This window comes from Dermacentor variabilis, chromosome 2 (genome assembly GCF_050947875.1).
Source record: "Dermacentor variabilis isolate Ectoservices chromosome 2, ASM5094787v1, whole genome shotgun sequence".
Lineage (NCBI taxonomy): Eukaryota > Metazoa > Arthropoda > Arachnida > Ixodida > Ixodidae > Dermacentor > Dermacentor variabilis.
This window is the reverse complement of record NC_134569.1, coordinates 18,288,901-18,308,803: the sequence shown is the minus strand read 5'-3', so window position 1 is coordinate 18,308,803 and position 19,903 is coordinate 18,288,901. Positions and strand designations below refer to the sequence as shown.

Here is a 19,903-nt window from a genome sequence, read left to right as displayed (position 1 = left end):
GCCCGGGGTGGCTCGATCATAGTCCGGGGCAGGTGCCCAGACGATGTGCAGGTGACAGCAAACCAGGGGTGACTCCGCTCACGCTGCGTACACTCAACGCACTCGGCAAACACTAAAGTAGTGCAAGGGAGAAGAAGTCTGCATGCTCATCGCCCACGTGGTACGATGTTCAAAAAAGATCGGGCTAAGTTGCTAAGTTCATGTGAACGAAGCTCGCTTCCTTGAGTCGAACGAGTAATTTCAATTCGTGCGAGGCTAACTAGAATGAGGGAAGCGAAGTGCAACACCTCAACGCCACGGTCCACCAGATTGTGTCCCTCCACGTGCGACAGGCAGCTTCGTAAAGCCTTAGGCCTAAAGCGTCGCTATCCTAACAACCGGCATCCAAAAACAACACCCAAAATGAGCGCAAAACAGGCAGCCGTGAGGAGACGTCAGCTCTGTGAGGTGGTTCTACTCCGCTCGGTGCACACAGCATCCGAGTTGACGGCGCCCACTGTCCCATACGGTGTTGGAGCGCCCGGTGCCAGGCCGCAATACTGGTCAGCCCGTAGTGGCACCCGTGGCCCGCGGCCACCCGACTCCTAGCCGCGACTTCATGAGAGTCAAAGAGATAGAAGAAGCTATTTACATAAGAAATTCGGACCACCCACGAGGCTTCCGTACTCACTCGCTTCAGGCTTCAGGCTTGCGAATGTTCCGCGGGCGCTAAGCCTCGCTCTCCCAGGATGCAGACCATGTGGCTCTCGTACAGACGAATGTCATTAAAAAAAAAAAAAAAAAAACTTGCGAAAAGGCTTAGCATGTTGACATGTTCAAACACACTACAGGCACCGTCGCCTCGCTCAAGAAAGCACGCCGCCGACGCTAGCGATCAATATCCACGCTACGCCTACGCTTCGGTTCAAACAAAGGTCTCGAACGAAGCAAAAATGTTAAAACTATCGTCCGATGCCCCAAGAGGTCCACCTTGGGCAGCCAGATGTGGGGTCTCTCACACCCGTGTTCTTGGGACAAAGGAACGACAACACAGTAGTGCAACCAATCACAAGGACATTTATTGCACCTTTCATAGATCAATGCCTGCTAGCCGTCTGGCTATCCACAAAACATGCCGATGGGCACGCGACAAATCTAGAAGTGCGACTCACCGCGACCGGATAACGAGCGAATATGTTCGCCCCTTGCTGGATCCCAACGCCTGGTCGTTCGCGCGTACGGTCATGCGAACGGTGGCGCGCTCGAAGGCAGCCACGAGACGGTCTCGCAGAAGCATGGATCGGCGCACGCGCGGGACTTCCGCCGCCTTCGCCGGCCCGCCGCCCAAGAGCCAGCGTGTTCTCCCTTGCGCCCAAGTAACCCCGCCGCAGCGCAACACTCGCGCCATCTTTCGTACTGCGCCTCAACCACTCCGACCGCCGCGGGCGCGGCGAAGCCGCACGGAGACAGGGGCTATGCGGTGTTGTGTCGGCAGCGGCAGGCAAGCGGGGGGCCCCGACCGGGCGAACACGCGGCTAGCGCCGGCGCAGGAAGGAGACACGGAGCAAACTGCTCCCGATGAAAACTGGACGAAGACTCGCCGTTTATTGCTAATAAAGGCTTCACACGCCAGATGACACCTCCAAGTTTGTCACATGACAGAAGGGGGGGCGCCATCTAGCTAAACAACTACAAACCATACATGTACGATGACAGAGATCTGACAGGGGGCGACACTATACTACATCATCCCCCCCTGGAAACAAAGTAAACAGTGAAACGCGCACACAACACGCGCACTTAAGTCCAAAGGCAATTTCAGTTCGTTCCCCCCCCATGTTCACACATGCGCACCAGTCGCACACAAAGCACGCACTTAAGTCCACAACAAATTCAATCCATCCCCGCCCAAGTTCACATACACGCGCACCAGTCTTGGGCACCATAACACAGGCAGTCACTCAAACAAAGTCTGACAAGGAACACGGCACAAAACTCACTGCACCGCAACAAGGAGTACTTTATACCTGTGTTGTTGAAACATGTGGACTGTCTCCTAAATGTCACAGCGAGGCCCCTAGCCGTGGCATTTCGAAGACTGCAATACGCTCTACACTACAGAAACAAAATCATCGAGCCACGGAGGCTGTTTTCTGTCACGATGAGGACGCGTGCGTACCTCAGAACTTTGGGGGTTGCGACGCGTATCGGTCGACTTTAAAGACCCAGTCGTCCCACTATTTCCCTCCCCCTGGTTGGACAATTGAATGTGGTTGTCGCTCAAAGCTGGAGAGGGTTGCCCAGGAAGCTCCTCTCGACGTCCCAACAAGCCCTGGGAGGCTACCGATTCCCCCACGGAATCAGAGACGACTGCTGACTGTGTAGACTCGGAAGTGATACAGTCAGACGCACTACTTAACTGAAGCTTATGACTATGAGAAGACGCTGTCACTACAGACAAGTCATCGGAATGACTATCCAAGTTTGAATATGAGTACAAAAAATCTTTATCACTTGTACACAATGTACTACCTGCTGGATCCTTCATCACTAGTGTTAACTTAGACACATGCCACGTCTTCCCATCACTGAGTAGAAAAGTAGATGGTCCTATCTGGGCCTTGACTTTACGAGGTTTACTGTACTTAAAAAATCGTTTCCTCTTAAATCTTATTCTGACGGTGTCTCCCACCTTGATACGAGTTGCCTGAGCACCTCTACGTTTGTCTACGTACTGTTTAGTCTGCCACTGTTTCTGCAAGACCCTTTCTTGAACGTGAGGCACAAGACTGTCCTGTTCCCGTAGATCTACACAGAGCTGCATAGTTCCATCCTTCTTGCGCACCACGACGAGTGGAGACACCCACTCAGAAGCCTCGACACGCTTGATGTCGTCGCAGTCCTCGAGACGTCGCAATTCATTTGTGACCTGGTCACGGAGAGCCAGGGGTAGTCTGCGCAACTTTGAAGATACTGGTTTTGCATCTTGCTGCCGATGAATTCGGTGCACACAGTTGTTGACGAGACTCAACTCGTCACTGAAGAGGAGATCAAAACCCGGAGGCACACCTGTGGGGCTCTGTACTGAAGGAAGCGATGGTAGACGACATGTCAGCGACGTACCGTCGATCTGTATGCCCAAGCGTTGGATAGCGTCTAAACCCAGCAGTGATGTTCCTGTAGTCGTTACGTGGAACGTGACGGAGCATGACCTTTGGAAAAACTGGACAGTGGCTTGAAACAGGCCTTGAATGTTGATGCGTTGCTTGGAGAAATTTCTCAAGTCCACTGTTGGTTGTGACAGCCTGTGCTGTCGACCAAAGTTATTTCTAAAATCTTCGGCCGTCATGCATGACACAGACGCTCCCGTATCCACCGGCAGTCGCATGGAGACGCCGTTCACTACGACCGGAACTTCCAAATCTTTTTTAGTTTCAAAAGCGCTTACCGTCAAGACAGACGCGGACGGCTGCCTTGCGGAAGTTGAAGACAGCGTCTCTGCGGAAGAGACGTGTTGAACAGTACGGGTTTTCCGGCATACTGATGCAAAATGGCCCAACGTGTGGCAGGCGTTGCACCGCCGGTTCCTTGCTGGACAAGTCTTGTACGTTGCAATATGTTTCGTGCTGCCACACCGGTCGCATGCACCACGGTTCCCGGAGGAGCCATGTGCGAACTGTCGGCCCTCTTGGCGGCTTCTCGGAAGAAGTCGGCCCTCTTGGCGGCCTCCCGGACTACGTCGGCCATCTTGGCGGCCTCCCGGACTACGTCGGCCATCTTGGCGGCTCCCCGGAAGAAGTCGGCCATCTTGGCCCGTCGACGGAACGCCAAGTTGAGATGCCTCGATTCTTCGTACATTTTCGGAGCCGAACGCGCGGTTCGCTCGATGCAGGGCTTCTAACGAGCGTCCAATTTCTTCTGCCTTGTCCAGGGACAGGGTTTCGCCATGAGCCAGCAACTTTTCGCGAACGCTGACGTTCGCTACCCCATGTATTATTTGGTCTCGGACGCGCTCGTCGTAGGTTGTGCCGAAGTTGCACTGTACCGCCTTCTCCTTCAATGCGGTCACGAATTCCAGGAATCCTTCTCCCTCGAACTGCTTTCGGCTGGTGAATTCGTGCCGTTCCGCCAGGATATTTGTTGACGCGGCGAACAGCCGGTCAAGCCGCTGTACGAGTCTCGGGAACTCTGACGCTGGCGGGACCGCATCACTTGACGTTGACGCTGCGCCGGTCGACTGCCTTGCTGCTTCGCTTGAAGCTGACGCTGCGCTGGTTAACTGCCTTGCTGCTTCCTGCTCCTCGTCTGCAAAGTACTTCCGTTGTCCCTCACGCCCGAGAGCGCGGACGCTCGTCGCGCGTCCGTCCAGTCGCCACCGCCGGCCGCTTCGAGGTGGGCCTGAAAAATTTTTTTCCAGCGATACCATGGAATTAACGGTGGGCCGGGCACTTCAAGAAAAACGGGAAGGTTCGCCGTAAAAGACGCCATGCCCGGTAGCGCGCAGGAGACAGTGCAGAAAACAAGCCGGAGCTCGCAGCAGGAATGGGGCACGGAAGAACAAGGGGGCGAGTAGGCCTAGGCTCGGAAGCCTCGCGACGCCAAGTGCGTCGGCGGCGTTTGCAGGCCGTGCCGACACGTAAAGGACGCTTCACTTACGAAGCTCGCTGGTTTCCCGGGGCTTCGGTCGGAACCGCTGCGGGAATCCCATCCTCGTCGCCAAAAAGATGTTGTGTCGGCAGCGGCAGGCAAGCGGGGGGCCCCGACCGGGCGAACGCGCGGCTAGCGCCGGCGCAGGAAGGAGACACGGAGCAAACTGCTCCCGATGAAAACTGGACGAAGACTCGCCGTTTATTGCTAATAAAGGCTTCACACGCCAGATGACACCTCCAAGTTTGTCACATGACAGAAGGGGGGGCGCCATCTAGCTAAACAACTACAAACCATACATGTACGATGACAGAGATCTGACAGGGGGCGACACTATACTACATGCGGGAAAACTAGATCTCCGGGGACGCGTGAGAGTCACGCATCCCCACAACGTCAGAGGCTGCATTTTTACTTGACTTAGCAAAACAGCCTTCTAGTGTCGTTTTGGTTTAATAAACATTTCAGGCATCACACAGAAACATGGACAATCTTCGTGAAGAGAGAAAGAAAAAGAGCTCACATTTTAGTTATACTGGTTTTGCTTCTGCAATTCTAGGCAAAATAGTCGCACCTGGAAAAATTGAGAAAAATAATGATTAAATATGTGTGCGCTTTGAAGCTCTCTTGGAACACTGTGGCCCTGATTAAGTAGTTGCTCCATGGCCAGTCTTGAAGCTTGTATTAGGGCTCACAGTAAATATAATTTGTCTCCATAATCTTGTCCTTTCTAAGTATTAGGGCTTATAATAAATATTATTTGTCTCCATAGCTTAGTCCTTTCTAAGAAATGTCATATTAATGTTCCAGCTGCTTCACCACTGTGGGTTGCTGGACATTTGCGAATGAATTAAGGTGTGTCGTATGAACGTAGGAAAAGCACATTGCTTCAGTGCATATATATAGAATCAGTGCATATATACCTGAACATTGCTGAGCATTCTGGCTTTTAGAACTAGTGGGCTGCCAATTGTACTTATTAGTACAGTAGATTTCTGTTAACATTGACACGTGTACTTGTTTGTCTTTATCGGGCGACACGTTTTATCGCCTTGCAGATGTTATCGCACGGCGCAGGACGCGCCTGCATGTATCAGAAGTTTCTAGAATGTTATCGATGCTTCTATCCGCTGTCTCTGACTGAACCTTGTGTAATCTGATCTCATGTGTGCGCGACGCGAATAATGTAGAACTTTGTGGAAGGCACGCGGGTCCCATCAATTACTCTGGAACATTCAACGACTGATGTATAAAAGCCGACGCGCTTGACCCGCTGGTCAGATTCTCTACGATTGCCGACCGTATTCACCGCTATCATTGTGTTATAAGTGTAGCCTGATTTTGAGGGCACAAGTTCGCCTAATAGAAGTTAGTTTTGTCGTTCACAGTATTGCTACTGTGTTCTTCAACGTCACTCCATGTGACAATATGACTCTGATTAATTCTAATTTTCCATTAATTCAATCCCAGCTAAAGGTCCTGGCCAGTGCCCATTTATTTCTATGGGCTACAGCTTTTGATATTTTGATCCTAAAATTTGCCTTCACTGGGTAACTTGAACTTGACCAGTCAGCATTCTTGACTCTTATGGTTACCCCAATAGTGACCCCTTTAGTGGAGCGTCTGTCTTTGTGGAACTCAGGGCCAATGCGTTGAACAAGTGTCATCTGCTGTTGCAAACAGCTATTTTCAGCTTACTGTAGTAAAATTTTCAAGCAAGAACCGTAGCTCGCAATGTATGATTACGGTATTTACCCGATTCTTACGTGCGCCTTTTCTTTTAAAAAATAATTCGGTCGAATATTGCCTGCGCAGTGCAAATCGCCTTCACGGCATATGTAGTAACACAGATGTACTGCGGCGAAGCTGACCTTAGGAAACGGCCACCTTTGTGCAACACATATTAGACCCTTGCCCATATTTCTTGCTAATAATTGAATGTGCATGCTAAATTTCTGCTTTGTTTAGGAGTTTTAACATCATTTCTACATTCATTTTCTACTTTGGACACATAGAAAGTGGGTGCGCATTTATTTGGGGATATGTTAAAATCGGGGAAATGCTGCCAAATGAATCAGTGGTGTGTTTTGACATTTTATTCTGCATCTTGTTTAATTCGACGTGCCGGATAAATTGATCAATTCCATCAGTTTCGTTAGGGTCAAATTAATGAAAGTCAACTTTACTGAAGTGCCAAACATCAGCGATTTATTGGCATTTATAGATAGTGCCACACCTTGGATTGTTATCTCCTCCTGCATAGCTTTTACAGTAGATACTAGTCTCTTTTTTGCAATATTTAAAAGTAATTTGTTTTGTAAAGCAGCTACTTACGTAGTTCTTCAATGCATGTTTGACCGTTTTTTGTTTTTCCTGTTTGCCCTGCAGCATATGTGATTTTCCAAATGAAGGTCTGCAGGCCTTTTTCATGCAACAATTGATTGCAGTACAGTCAATGACTGATCTTTTCGACACCCAATGTATGAGAAAGTCTGTAATTTTAACGTTGAAACCATTTGCTGTCCAATTTCTCAGACTTTTTTGCTCTGACTGCTGGTCCAAAACTGCATTAATTGCAGCCACTACTGCCGCCATTTTGACTATCTCTCAGCCTTAAACCAACACTCTTGCATGCCATTTCGCTGGCAGCCACAGTAGTCATCTTGTGCTGCCTTTAGGCCTAGCTGCTTTGACATTTGCTATTGTAGTTTCTTACAATGATTACTAGACAGAATTCTGGCGCTAGTGGCTATGGGAGCTGCAATGGGGGCCAGCTCAGCCAGCATGGGAATTATGGGAAGTACATGAATTTGCCTAAACTTCGTCCTTCTGGCTTCAAATGGCTCCACAACTTTACATTCGTCATTTCCAATGAAGTACTATGTTATAAATAATTAATCAAACATAAAATTGTCCGACGGCAGGATTGGAACACAGCATCTCTAGCAGAGAAGCCCAATGTTGAAACCATTATGTCATGGATGCATGCATTGACAAGCGACATAGAACGGCCTTATGAATTTCGATAGGCTTGGAGCGTTTCAATAGTGGGCCACCTTGACAGATTGAGCCGCTGCACTTAGTAGCGATTGTGCATGTTCACGGAGTATTCTGCACTTAGAAGAGTATAGATCGCTTGAAATTTAGGACTGTGAAGACAGATGAAGCGTAATAAATAAAGCCAGAACAACACTGAATCCACAAGTACAAAGATCAGACAAATTAATGTACCTTCCACCATTCAGATGGTGGCTGAATGATGGCAGTGTCATGTTGAATTCCAATGGCGGAGTCGGAGAAAGTTTTTCTGCTCGTTTCGGAGCAAGTTTGTTCCAATGACAGAGTGAGGGCGGGAGTAAGGTGTTCCAATGAGAGAGTCTGAGTGGATTCAGAGCGGGAGTCACTCCATGGAGCAGAAAAAGATGCTCCGCCAAAATCGGCGGAGTGGACCGGAACTCTGCGTGACGTATTTCCTTTACCACATTTGTCTGCTGGGAGGTGCCACCGGTCACGACTCGCGAGGAAGCAAAAGCTGCTGCACGCTTGCCGAGATATCCATTCCGCACTTTTGAAACAACAGGTGAACGGCGCTGAAGAGACAAGTGACTGGTGCGGTGGTGGTGCTGGGAGCAAACAGCGGAAGGAAATGACAACACGTGAGGCATCTTGGGTAACTCGGAGATAGAAGTTCCGCTTCCGCCTTGCTCCGGCGGCGCAGGTTGTGTTCCACTCGCGGATTTGGAGGCGTTGCTCTACGCCAGAGTCGAGTGCTCGCTCGCGGAGTCTGTCGGCTGCTCCGACTCCGCCATTGGAATTCAACATCAGTGTTCCCTCCAGTAATTATTGTATGAAACTTTGTTTGCTAGCAAGCTTTCTGCTGTTCTGTGCCATGTTTTTCATTTAAAGGATTTGTTGCTTTAAATGATGGCCCTGACTGCCTTCGTCATCCTCACAGATGGCATCGACGTCCGGAATGCATGGCAAGGGTCTAAAGTGTTGCATAACGCCGGTTCCCGAAATTCAACCTCGCCGCAATAGAGCAGTGTTACGCGGGCAAGCATACTCAATGTATAGCGGTGAGGCATATCAAGAGTGCAAAGGGGTCACTTTCATGGGACATAAGATTTGTTCCTAATTATAAACGCATGCAACTACCGTCTTTTGTCACAGTACAAGCACCGAGACACTTAATATTTGTACTGGCAGGCCTTTAATGCTATTTCAGACATGGCTGTGTCAATCTGAGCTCTTGAGGGCAGTTAAAAAAAATTGTGGGGTTTTACGTGCCAAAACCACTTTCTGATTATGAGGCACGCCGTAGTGGAGGACTCCAGAAATTTCATCCACCTGGGGTTTTTTAACATGCACCTACATCTAAGCACACTGGTATTTTCGCATTTTTCCTTCATCAAAATGCAGCCGCTGTGGGCGAGATTCGATCCCGCGACTTCGTGCTCAGCGCCCTAACACTATAGCCTCTGAGCAAACACAGCGAGTATTGAGGGCAGTTAAAGGCAGGCATTCATTTTTTCGGACTGCCCGATTTTTTTGATGTGTTTGTGGTCCCTAGAGAGTTCGGAAAATCAGACATTGACTTTACATGCACTTTTTTAAAGTCATGGAAATAATCTAAGTAATAACAGAGAGATTTGTAGGGGAGAAACTCCAAATGAGGCAGTTTGCTTTGAAAAGAGTTCTAGTTGCAATATGCTTGTTTTATAGATAAATCCTAAATAAAATTGAAAAATCATTTGGCCGTGGCAGTGCATGTTTATCTGAATTAAAATTACTGCTCAGCAACTTTATCTTTGAAAGTGCTGCACAGATTTGGTGGTAATGGGCTTGAAAGCTGTAGGTGCACCGAACTTAATAAATGATTTATAGACAATTTAATGGGACCGTTATGATGGCACCACCATTGGCTATTAACAGGTGCATTTTCTAACTGTAACAACTAATACAAGGTACAGCATAGACTGCTTATAACATAAGCTGCCGAAGTCGCAAATATCCACACTGTATACGGCACGACGCTATAACCAAAACACCAATTTTCAAAGCCTGCAACACATGCAAAACATCTAGACTAAGCAGCTGTGTCTGTCTCACAATTGCAGCAGGTGACTGGGGCTGTTGCATCCTTTTAAACTTGGAAGTGGTGTAAGTTTATTGCTTGAGCACCAGCCTTTTACAGACAGTGTTCACATGCAGCAGACAAAATAACACAGGAAAAAAAATCCAGAAGGCGAAAGCACACTCATAGGGGAGGAAACTAATCATTGTGCAGTGAAGCATCTTACCTGCTGCTGTTTGTAATCGAAAAGAGGATCACCATGCTGCTTCAAGAACACAGAAGGCCTCCCGGTCTGATACATGCACACCACTAGAAAAGGATGGCACTTGATTTTTGCACTGAATGGTTCTGGGCATGGGATCGATAAATGCCCATTTTTCATGTTCTCGGGAGACTGTCTGAGACCTACGGAGTTTTCAAATAAGCTTCAGATAAGCATGTTTTATATTTCAAATTATTGATATACTGCACTATTTCCCAATTCCCTTTGAGTTCGATATATATGGGTTCGGCTGTATTTTGTCTCACGCAGCTGTGCTGTAAGCAGCCTGTGTACATTAAGTTCTGTGGTAGGGTAAACAGGAATTGGAAAAAGAAACACATTATATCCTGTCCTGCACTATAAGCAGTTATGTTATAAATGGTCTGAGCTGTAATAGATAAATTTCATATGCACGAAAATGGTTGTACGAGCGTTTCACCTTGACATCACTCCACACAAATATTGCATATTGGTCCATGATGGAGGCCGTGAATGGAAGCTAAAATGAGAGGCCAATGCAGTGTGGAGCACTGCAGTGCCTTTGCTAAGCTCTGTCTTATGTACATATTGGTTTTGCATGCTCCCACGATACACTTCATTAGAGCATGCATGCATTTGAGTTTTACTTCGAGAAACGTGCTCACTGTAGATATTGCGCACTTGTATAAAGTTATCTTTTTTTCTAGGGCACTCATGCACACTGGTAATTTTTCTGTATTTTTGCGCCATATTTGAGACAAGGTTATTTTTCTATATGCGGGTACACAGAATTGTTCAGCAGCACTTTTTTTCTGCCACTCTAATGGTTGGTGAAAAATATCATAATAAGAGGAGCTGCCTTATATGTAGGCCATATTTCTTTTTGAAAGGGAATGAAAGAAGAATAGTTTGGTCATATACGAATGTCTAATTTGTCGTAATTAATTTTTTAGCTGCAACTCCAGCTGATCAGCCTGTTCGAAAGCTTCAAGAATTACTTTGGTGATTGAAATGCAAGATGACATATTAAAAAGTAAAAAAAAGTAATAGTTGTACGCTAAGCTGCAGGGACACATAAACTCCATTGTTAGATGTGATGGAAGCGGATAAAGATGAATTCATGCAAGGGGGAGACAAAGATGACAGGAGCTGCATGAAAGATGTAGTCCTTTTATTTTCACCTCTTTTACACATGCTTCAGCAGAATACCAAGCAAAACTACTGAGTCACAACATTTTCTGAATTTAGTGGTCTTTTGTGAAAAAATTGGCTGGGGTTCAACGTGGCTTGAACCTAGTTATACGAGTGAAAGCTCTCTTAAGCATGGTTAGACACAGTTCTTCTGTGCTTCTTCCCGGCGAGCTATATCGGCACCATGCTCGGACTCAGCGTGGTGCCTGCGGCAAAGAGTTGACGCACTCTCACTGGTGCGTGCTTCATCCATGGCGAGATGGAGTGACCAAGTGCTGCTGAAGCAGCTGTTAAGACATGTTTATAGTCTGACATTACCCGTGTGCAGGTGCGCGTCACTTGATGCTAGGCGCATCAGAGTGTATCAGCAACATCCGATTATGATGGCTGGGCCAGAGCGTCTAACCATCGGTTGAACTATAGATGCTATTGTTCTCACTAACGTGACATAACGGGTACACATGCTCATGCTATGTAGGACTATATTTAGCCCTTTAAACCCTCGCTTAGTCACATGCTACTCAGCGGCGAGGCTCGAGCGAGTGCAGCTGTGACGCCTCTCCACAGCGGATCACATGACATGACGTCACACCTTCACACTTGCGTGCTAGTGGCTGAAGGTCAAATGCATACTGAGATTGACCTTGGGAGTTGTACCTCAAGGAGTGAAGCTTTCGCTCTAAAATAATATGGGAAATGTCTGTTCTAGAGCTGATGTCTGGAGTGACAAGGAAGGATGAACTTAAGAAAGATTAGCATCTGAGGAACAGTCAGGGTGTAGATATTGCAGTAGGTAAATGTTCAGGATGGGAGGCTTAGATGGTCTGTTCACCTGACGAAATGTGAGAAGAGCTATGTTGAAGACTAGCCACATCCTGTCACCTTAAATGTCGAAATACAGTCTGCGATTTTCACATTAGTATTACACATCAGAAACTTTCATTTTTGCTTTGCAAAGCATTCTTATTATTTTTAAAATTTAATGAAAGATCATTCTTGTTATGTTCTTGATTCTGAGATCATGCATACTGTTGTCTGTGTGGTTCCCTTTCTGGGAAACAAAAAAACATGAAGGTACACAGGTATGGAAACATGCACGTCTATGCAATGTGCTTGCTTCTTGCTTTGTGAGCCACTTGTGCCATTGGTGCTGTTATCTGGCATGGGCAGATTTTGGCACCAAGTGAGCGTGACTCACTGTTACATATTTCTTTACAATGCTGGCTGGTTCCCATGCCAAAAATTGTCTGAAATTTGTTCCTTGACTTTGGGCTTGCTTATTAAGGCACTGGTAAATAACACTAGGCAGAATGCAGCGTGGTAGAAGTGTCATGTGATCCTCATTTCCCATATGTTGTCGGGAAACGGCAGTGTCATGTGGTTGCGTGATGGTTGCATCAGAAACCTGCGATTTATTTTTCTTACCTAGTGAAGTTGGAGGATGTGGTTGGTTCTAGAATTGTAAAGTTTGAAAGAAAAAAAAAACAATATTTGTTTGGCTCTAAATTCATCTCTACTTGAATGAACATGTGCTGAGGTCACACCCCCTGTCATGTGATTACTCTGGAGGCCTTTAATGATGGCTAAAAACTTGTCTTTACAAACAGGCTTTAGCTCGAACCTTTTACTCTATGCTGCTTTGTTGAGGGCTGGGCCACTTCTTAACTGACGTAGTCTTCGCTCCTGACAGTGGCTGTGGTGTTCTGCTGCACAGCAGAAGGTTACTGGTTCTTTTCCTGGCTACTGCAGCCGTATAACAGCAGGGAGAAATGCAAGAAGGGTTGTCTACTGCTCATGGAATGTGCATTAAGGAACATCAGGTGGTCCAAATTAATGTGAAGCCCTCTACTATGGTGCTTCTCACAAGCCATATCTTACTTAGGAACCAAATCAATCAATGAATCAGGCAGTAATGTTCTTTAGGGATTCTGGCGATACAAAATTGGTTGAGGAAACTGCCTATCAACTGTATGTTTGAGCAGATACCAAAAGTGCCTCTTTACAAAACTACAGCACAAATTGATGTGGAGTGATGTTGAAAAGTAGCAGCTATTTCATTCAGAGGTTGGTGCTACCCTTCTCTTGCAGAGTTGAAAAAAAAAAAAAATAAAGAGTTCTGGCCAATTAATGACTATGAGGGTAAAAACAATCTTTAGCCCGTATACCACTCCGGTTTTCTTAACTAGTATTTGAGAGAGGCAGAACTGTTTTGAGCATCTGCTAAACCATCTTAAGCAAAATTAGTTGCATGTAAAAAAAAGGAAGAAAGAAAAGAAAGGAGAAAACTTGTAAACTAGTGTTTGGTGCAAGGCAAAATTTTCATTTGGCTCTCAGATGACATTGAATAAGGAAGTATGCAGAATAAGAAAAAGACAAAAAAAATGAAGTTTGTGCCACTTAATGGGGCAACAAATATCAGCATGCAGTTCTTTTAACTATACCGGATATTTTACAAAATTGTTCCTCAGTTATGTGAGCATTGCAAAGGTTTGAAAGTACATATAAGGGATAGTACTTTCGAAGTATGTATATAACATTTGTCCACTTCAAGTGCTTTAACTGATATATGGTGTAGATGAAAGAATGCTGTCATGTATCTAGATTTGTAAACTTGGAGTATAATTTTTAAAATCTTGCAATAATTTTAGATTTCCTCAAACTGAATGGCCTGTTTACTCTTCTGCCAATTGCTAGATTGACTTTTTCTTTTAAATGCAACATGTTTTATCCAAAGTTGTTCAGCAGCTTTTACTGAGGACGCTTCTGATTTCCACATGTACTTCAGCAGGGAAATTGGTGCTTGAGCTAAATTAGCTTGCTCAAGTAGAGGCTTTATGTCCTAAATTTTTTGCTACCATTTTGACTTTTGCTATTGGTAAAGGACCTGTGATTGTGTGCGTACATATATATTCAACTGTCGCCATGTCAAATATTAATAAGAGCCCCGCTTCAACCCTCAAACCCATCCTTGCCCACTGTCCTGTCCTTATCCACTGTCCCATCTTTGGTCTCTTGCCCACTTTCTTGCTGTCTTTTTATTTAATTTTTTGTTCCTTTTCTGGTTTTCAACGTTTTTCGGTCTTATCTTTCTTTTTTTTTTTCGGACACGATAACCAAAAACTTATGGTCTGCAACAAATACTTCAATTTGTATTTGAATTGCTGAATGTTGTCTTGACATTCCATTTACATTAAAAACATCAAAATTTTCTTTTGTTTATTATTTCTTGTTATTCTCATGTACTATGATACTTCATTTTAATTTACTTTTTCTTATTTTGTCCTTTTCTTCTTTTGTGGCCCCCACACTTTTCCTCTATTTTTGTTTTTGCAATTTCTATTTTATCTTTATTCTGTTTATTCTGTTTTATGTCTTCTTATCTCTCTGTTTTGTTATGCCTGTCATGCTCTGTCATTTCATTGACATTGCCTCTTGCCTTCTCTGCGCTTGCAACTATCCATCCGTGCCCACCTGTTCCACTCTTTTCTTCCTAACCTGTGGCACACCTATCTTTGTGCCGCTGTGGTCTGTACTCCACCCACACATGCGTAAATTCGGTCCCCATGCTTGGTACCTGTCCTTGCCTGTTCTTTGCTCCTTCTTTCCTGGCATTTGTGCATTCCCTTTGATCTGCCTCTGTGACATTCCTGGCCTGTTTCAAATCATTTTAATATGGCCTACCTTGCCGTTGCTGCTGTCACTGGTGATATTCATGTACCTGCATCTTGCCAATCACTCCCACTTTGTTTGCTCAACATCTTGCTGGGAAAATTTTCATTGTGGACCTACTACATCTGTACTTTCAATATCCTTTTTCATCATTCCTTTCACCTCCACTTTCAAATATTCATCAACATGTCACTCAACTTTCCATTTTTCTGGGTATGCATTTCTGTTAATGTTTTCTTTTCTGCTTCTTCCTGTTATGCTGGGCCTGCTGTGGCCATACCATCATGTACGGCGGATATCCTATTCCTTTTCTCTCTTTTGATATTTGCCTCTGACCACTTCACCTCTTGTATTCCTGGCTCTATGCTCCTCTTAACATTTTCTCCTTCTTCATTGTCTTGGACCCACCGTAATTGTATCTTGTTATCAACAACTTTCTGTGTCCACTTCACCTCGTTCCCTCCACAACGCATCACTCGACACTCAACAACCTCTCATTCCCGTGCTGATCTTGTCTTGACCTTTTTCTTTCCACTTCTTCCTGCGGCACTCATATTGTTTGTTTGTTTATTTATTTTTATTTTTTATTCTTTTGCGCCTCCGGTTCGTTCTGCTTCCTCCACTCTTTTCCCTGTCCCCTTCCGCCTTCCTCTACCACTCCTTTGGCTGCTACCCCTCCCTCCCACTCCCCATGCCCTCCATCTCGGTGCTCTGTCAGGAGGACCCCGCTTCGAGCGCCAGCTTTCCCAGTCCAAGGCTGCTCTCAGCTCTATGCTGCGAGCCCGTCACCCTTCGGCACAGTTTCTTGGTGGGCCGCCCCAGGGGACACCTCAGGGTCCACAGGGGGCACCTGCAGTCACCATGCAAGGTCCGGTTGGTGGACCTGGAAGCAGCGGTGCACCGCCGTATGCCCAGCCAAACATGGACATGCTGCAGAAGCAGCAGCAGCAGCGCCACCAAATGATGATGCGCCAGCAACAGATGCGCCCCCAAGGCATGGCACCTGTAAGTGATGGCACTGGCCAGCCTTTGCTTCTCTCATTCAGACGTATTAACAACATGCAGACACCATCGAGTTATCCTACAAAAATCGTCAGAGGGAATTGTGGCATTAGTGTCTATGGGTGCTGCAGGTATGGCAATTTAACCAGCATGGGAAGTATGAGTAGTATGTGTATTTTCCTAAACTTCATCCTTCTAAACAACTTTGTGGCTGTTGCATACCTGCCAGTTCTCTCAAATGTTTCATAATATTTATGAATTGGGCTTGTTTAAAATTTTTCGGTTGTGTCAAGTTTTACAAGAAATAAATTTTCTCTGTAAAAAAGTTGCACTTGTCGGTTTCCCAACCTTCCTGTGGGTACTTCCTTTTAACGGTGAAAGGATATCAGAGGGCACTTGCTTTGAGCAAGTTTATACAGACAAGTTCCTGAAGCAGGCGAAATCGGCAACAGCAGAAAAGCGCTTTGATGTGAAAAACCTGTTGCTTGTCAATCTCTGCTTTTCCAAGTTTACTGCTGCTTGTGTGCTGTATCTAAAGCTAAATCATCATTAACAAAGTGCCGATGTATCCCACTTAAGTATTGTGCTCAGGGCGAATGTGGAAAAAAAAAGCTGCTGTTTCATTGCATTATAAATACAAACATGCAAAGTGTAGCATTATAAATGCAACGATTCAAAGTAATCTTTTATATGGCAGTAAAGACTTATTGCCTTCATGCTTTTAGAAAAAATATAATTGCCTGAAATATTAGGAAAATAAATCATAATAAGTAATGCCACAAAAATGTCTGCAGCCAGTAGCACAGAGGTGAGATAAACCTGTGCTCTACCACCCATCATTTCTATGGTAGCTGAATGGTTGCAGCACCATGTTTTAGTCTAGCAATTTTGGTAGGAAAGTGTATGGCAGGCATCAACAAAGAGGCACATATGGCTGCTTTTATGTCTCTTTCAGTGATGCATTTTTTGTTTTTGCACTGTTGGTTATAAACAACTGCCACTTCCCTTATTTCAATGGTACAAGACCGAACTAACAGATGGTGAGTGCAAAGATACAAGAACGGAGAGCACGAGCAGTGTGCTTGTCTTTGCCTTTTTTGTCCTTGTGTCCCATTTACACTATTTTGTGCATTTGAAATGAACCTGAACCAAGTGACCCACCTCACCCTTCTGCTGCCAATTTATAATCCTTTAATTGCATTACTTTTTTGAACATATTTTATATTGAACAGCCAACTCCCGTTCCTTCGATCCTTGTAAGCTTGCAAGAATTGCTCGAATGATCTGAAAGATTGAATTAACAAATGGTGACAAAATAAAATAATTTAAATATTGTTTATTGCTTGAAGTATTCTGGTCGCCAGTCTGTCTTCAATACTGCATTTCAATAATTATACATGTCGTCTTCGGTTGGCCGCCCACCAACTCCAACACTGACGTCAGCACTGGCAAAATCCGAAAATGAAACATCATCCAGGGCACAGTGCAATTCGTCATGATTACTGCAAGTCAGATTGTTGCCGCCACCATCGCCTAGTGAACCAATAACGCCGGCTGCTGAATATTTATTGTGTTTTCAAGCTCTTATTACATGCTCCATGAATAAGGGGGCACCGGCGATGGTCGAGTGAACCATGTGTTCGCATTCAAACTAAACTCGTTTTCTGTCCATAGCAACTTACGGTGCCTAGCCAGGACTTCTTAGTGCGTGCAAATTAAGCAAAAAGGTCAATTTGACCAAGGCAGATTCAACAGAATTCGGCTGTATTAACATTTATGGACATCACTGATGTTCGCTAACAGAAGCAGCAGGGCGTCATTATGCGGCACTTACTTGTAGGCAGAGAGGGCCAAGTGTTCCAATTGCAGTTAAGTCTACTCATGCCTGGCTCAGTATGATCTGTTGTTCGCGCAAATTTTGTGCCACATTGAATGCAGATGAGCAAAAATATTCAAAAGTTGCATATTGTGAACAGTGACATTAAACCCCCAATAAATGTTTGGGTTCTTTGTTACTTTGGGTCCCTGACTGTGTCCCCATATGTTTTCATTCCCCATATTTAATTCTTTTTTTGTCGGTCACACCGCCCTATTAGTAAAATTGGGATAGCTCTTCTGCATTTTAGAGAAAAACAGAAAAACAAAACTTTCTATGCAATAAATAGAAGATTGCTGTAAAACACTGGTCCACTATTAAACTGAGAACCTTATTGGTATTCAGTACAACAGAACGTCATTAATTCATTCTTTCAGAGGAAAGAAATCACTTGATTCTATTCAACAGTCAGTCTATTGATAAAAAGTATATTTTCCATACCTTTATACATATACCATAACTGAGCGATAATCAGTGCTGGCATACTAATTTGGTGTTCCCTTTAATAAGAGTAGACCGTACTGTATATCTTGATTTCTATGTAACTATGTTACTGATAGCTTGCTACATACTTGTTATGGAATGCTAGGAAACTCCAGATCATGTACAGCACCGCATTTTCTTGCCCAGAATTTGTAAACATTATATTTTGTGAAAAATTTACTGATATTCAATATTTGATTCAGTGTCCGTTTTTCTTTTCTTGATTTGATTTGATATTTGATCCGAAATAAATATTTGGTATTCACAAACTCCTAGTTTTCAGGTTTGTTTGTACTCCTCCATAATAGCTGTGATGCATAAACAAGTTATTTAGCAGTGGGGTTGATAGAGGAACAAGCATTTCTGCTTTGTTTGCACATAATTGTCGTTCAGTGTGGATATTCTGGAGGCTTCTGAGAAAGGTACATGTTGCAGAGGCAGCAGCAGCAGCGCCACCTAAATAAGGATGCACCAGCGCAACAGATGCACAGTGGCCTGCCAACCCTCTTGAATTTTTCATAATCTTTATGAATTTGGGGCTGTTTTTTTTATTCTAGGAATGTTACATCATGTTCTACAAAAAAACGAATCCAATTCGTGAAAAAGCTTTAAAGGTGCTGCAAAATAGGTCGGTGCAAGATTGCAAAAAGGCATCCAAAGAGGAAATTATAACTTTTGCCACTTTCTTGTAGCAGCGCAAGATGCCATATACCAAAGGTAACTTAATTTCTTTGAGCAAGATTATTCAGAGGAGTTGCTGAAGCAGGTGAAATGAGTGTCAGCAAGAGAGAGAGAGAGAATGAAGAGGAAAAGCAGGAAGGTTAACCAGATATGAGTCTCCGGTGTGCTACCCTACACTGGGGATGGGGGATAGGGGTTAGAAAGATAACAGAGAGGAAAACGAAAAAATAAAAAAAAAAATAAAAATAAAAAAAGGAACGCGCGCACATGGAGACACACACACAAAAGGCGTTCCAGTTAAAGTCGTTCACACAGGTCGGTAGATCGCAAGAAGCGCAAAAGCGCTTGCACGGCCTTCTTCTGTGAAGGTAGGTCCTTTCGATGTTGTAGAATTCTTTTTTCGGATAGCGGTTGGTCGTCCAGTTGGTCAAGTTCGTGGCTAAGGCATGCCCTCTGTGGACTGTACTGCGGGCAGGCGCACAAAATATGGCCAATTGATTCTTCATGGCCGCAGTGGTCACAGGTTGGGGTGTCGATCATCCCTATGCGGAAGGCATAGGCTTTAGTAAAGGCAACGCCCAACCAAAGTCGATATAAAAGCGTGGCATCTCTACGGCGAAGCTGTGATGGCGCTCGAAGACTTAATGTTGGATCAAGTGAGTACAGTCGCGTATTTCTTAAATGTGGCTCATTCCATTGCGACGCGGTGCACTGCCGAGCAAGTAGGCGGAGCTTCCGTGCCGCGTCAGTTCTAGAAACAGGAATTGGGACGTGGCGCTCCTCAGTATGGGCAGAGCGGGCAGCGTGATCCGCCCGTTCATTGCCGATAATCCCGCAGTGACTTGGAAGCCACTGGAAGGTTATTTCATGGCCTGCATCACTTATATGGTGTAACGTCTCTGTAATATGGAATATTAGTTGTGCGTGCGGTCCGCGTCGTAAAGGTGACAGTAGAGACTGCAGTGCCGCCTTTGAATCGCAGAATATTGTCCATTTGTGTGGCGGTTCATCACCAATGTGATGAAGGGCAGTAAAGAGCGCTGCGAGCTCTGCTGCCGTC

The 19,903-nt window shown here is 45.2% G+C and overlaps 2 protein-coding genes across 8 annotated transcripts in view; one reads left to right on the top strand and one right to left on the bottom strand.

Annotated features, from left to right (window-relative positions):
* Positions 1–19,903, top strand: part of LOC142571445 (mediator of RNA polymerase II transcription subunit 12-like protein) — a 222,155-nt gene that overhangs the window by 167,343 nt on the left and 34,909 nt on the right. For 5 of the 7 annotated variants that reach the window (XM_075679797.1, XM_075679796.1, XM_075679794.1 and 2 more), the window contains one exon: positions 15,520–15,806. In XM_075679797.1, the coding sequence (XP_075535912.1) occupies positions 15,520–15,806 (287 nt within the window). The remainder of the gene's footprint in view (positions 1–15,519; positions 15,807–19,903) is intronic. The other 2 variants (XM_075679800.1, XM_075679795.1) reach the window with 1 other exon arrangement.
* On the bottom strand, positions 1,558–4,963 carry LOC142571446 (uncharacterized). Its single transcript, XM_075679801.1, has 2 exons — positions 4,636–4,963; positions 1,558–4,377 (listed from the first exon to the last, which is right to left on the bottom strand). The coding sequence occupies exons 1-2, from the start codon at positions 4,898–4,900 to the stop codon at positions 2,090–2,092; spliced, it is 2,553 nt and encodes an 850-aa protein (XP_075535916.1). The 5' UTR covers positions 4,901–4,963; the 3' UTR covers positions 1,558–2,089.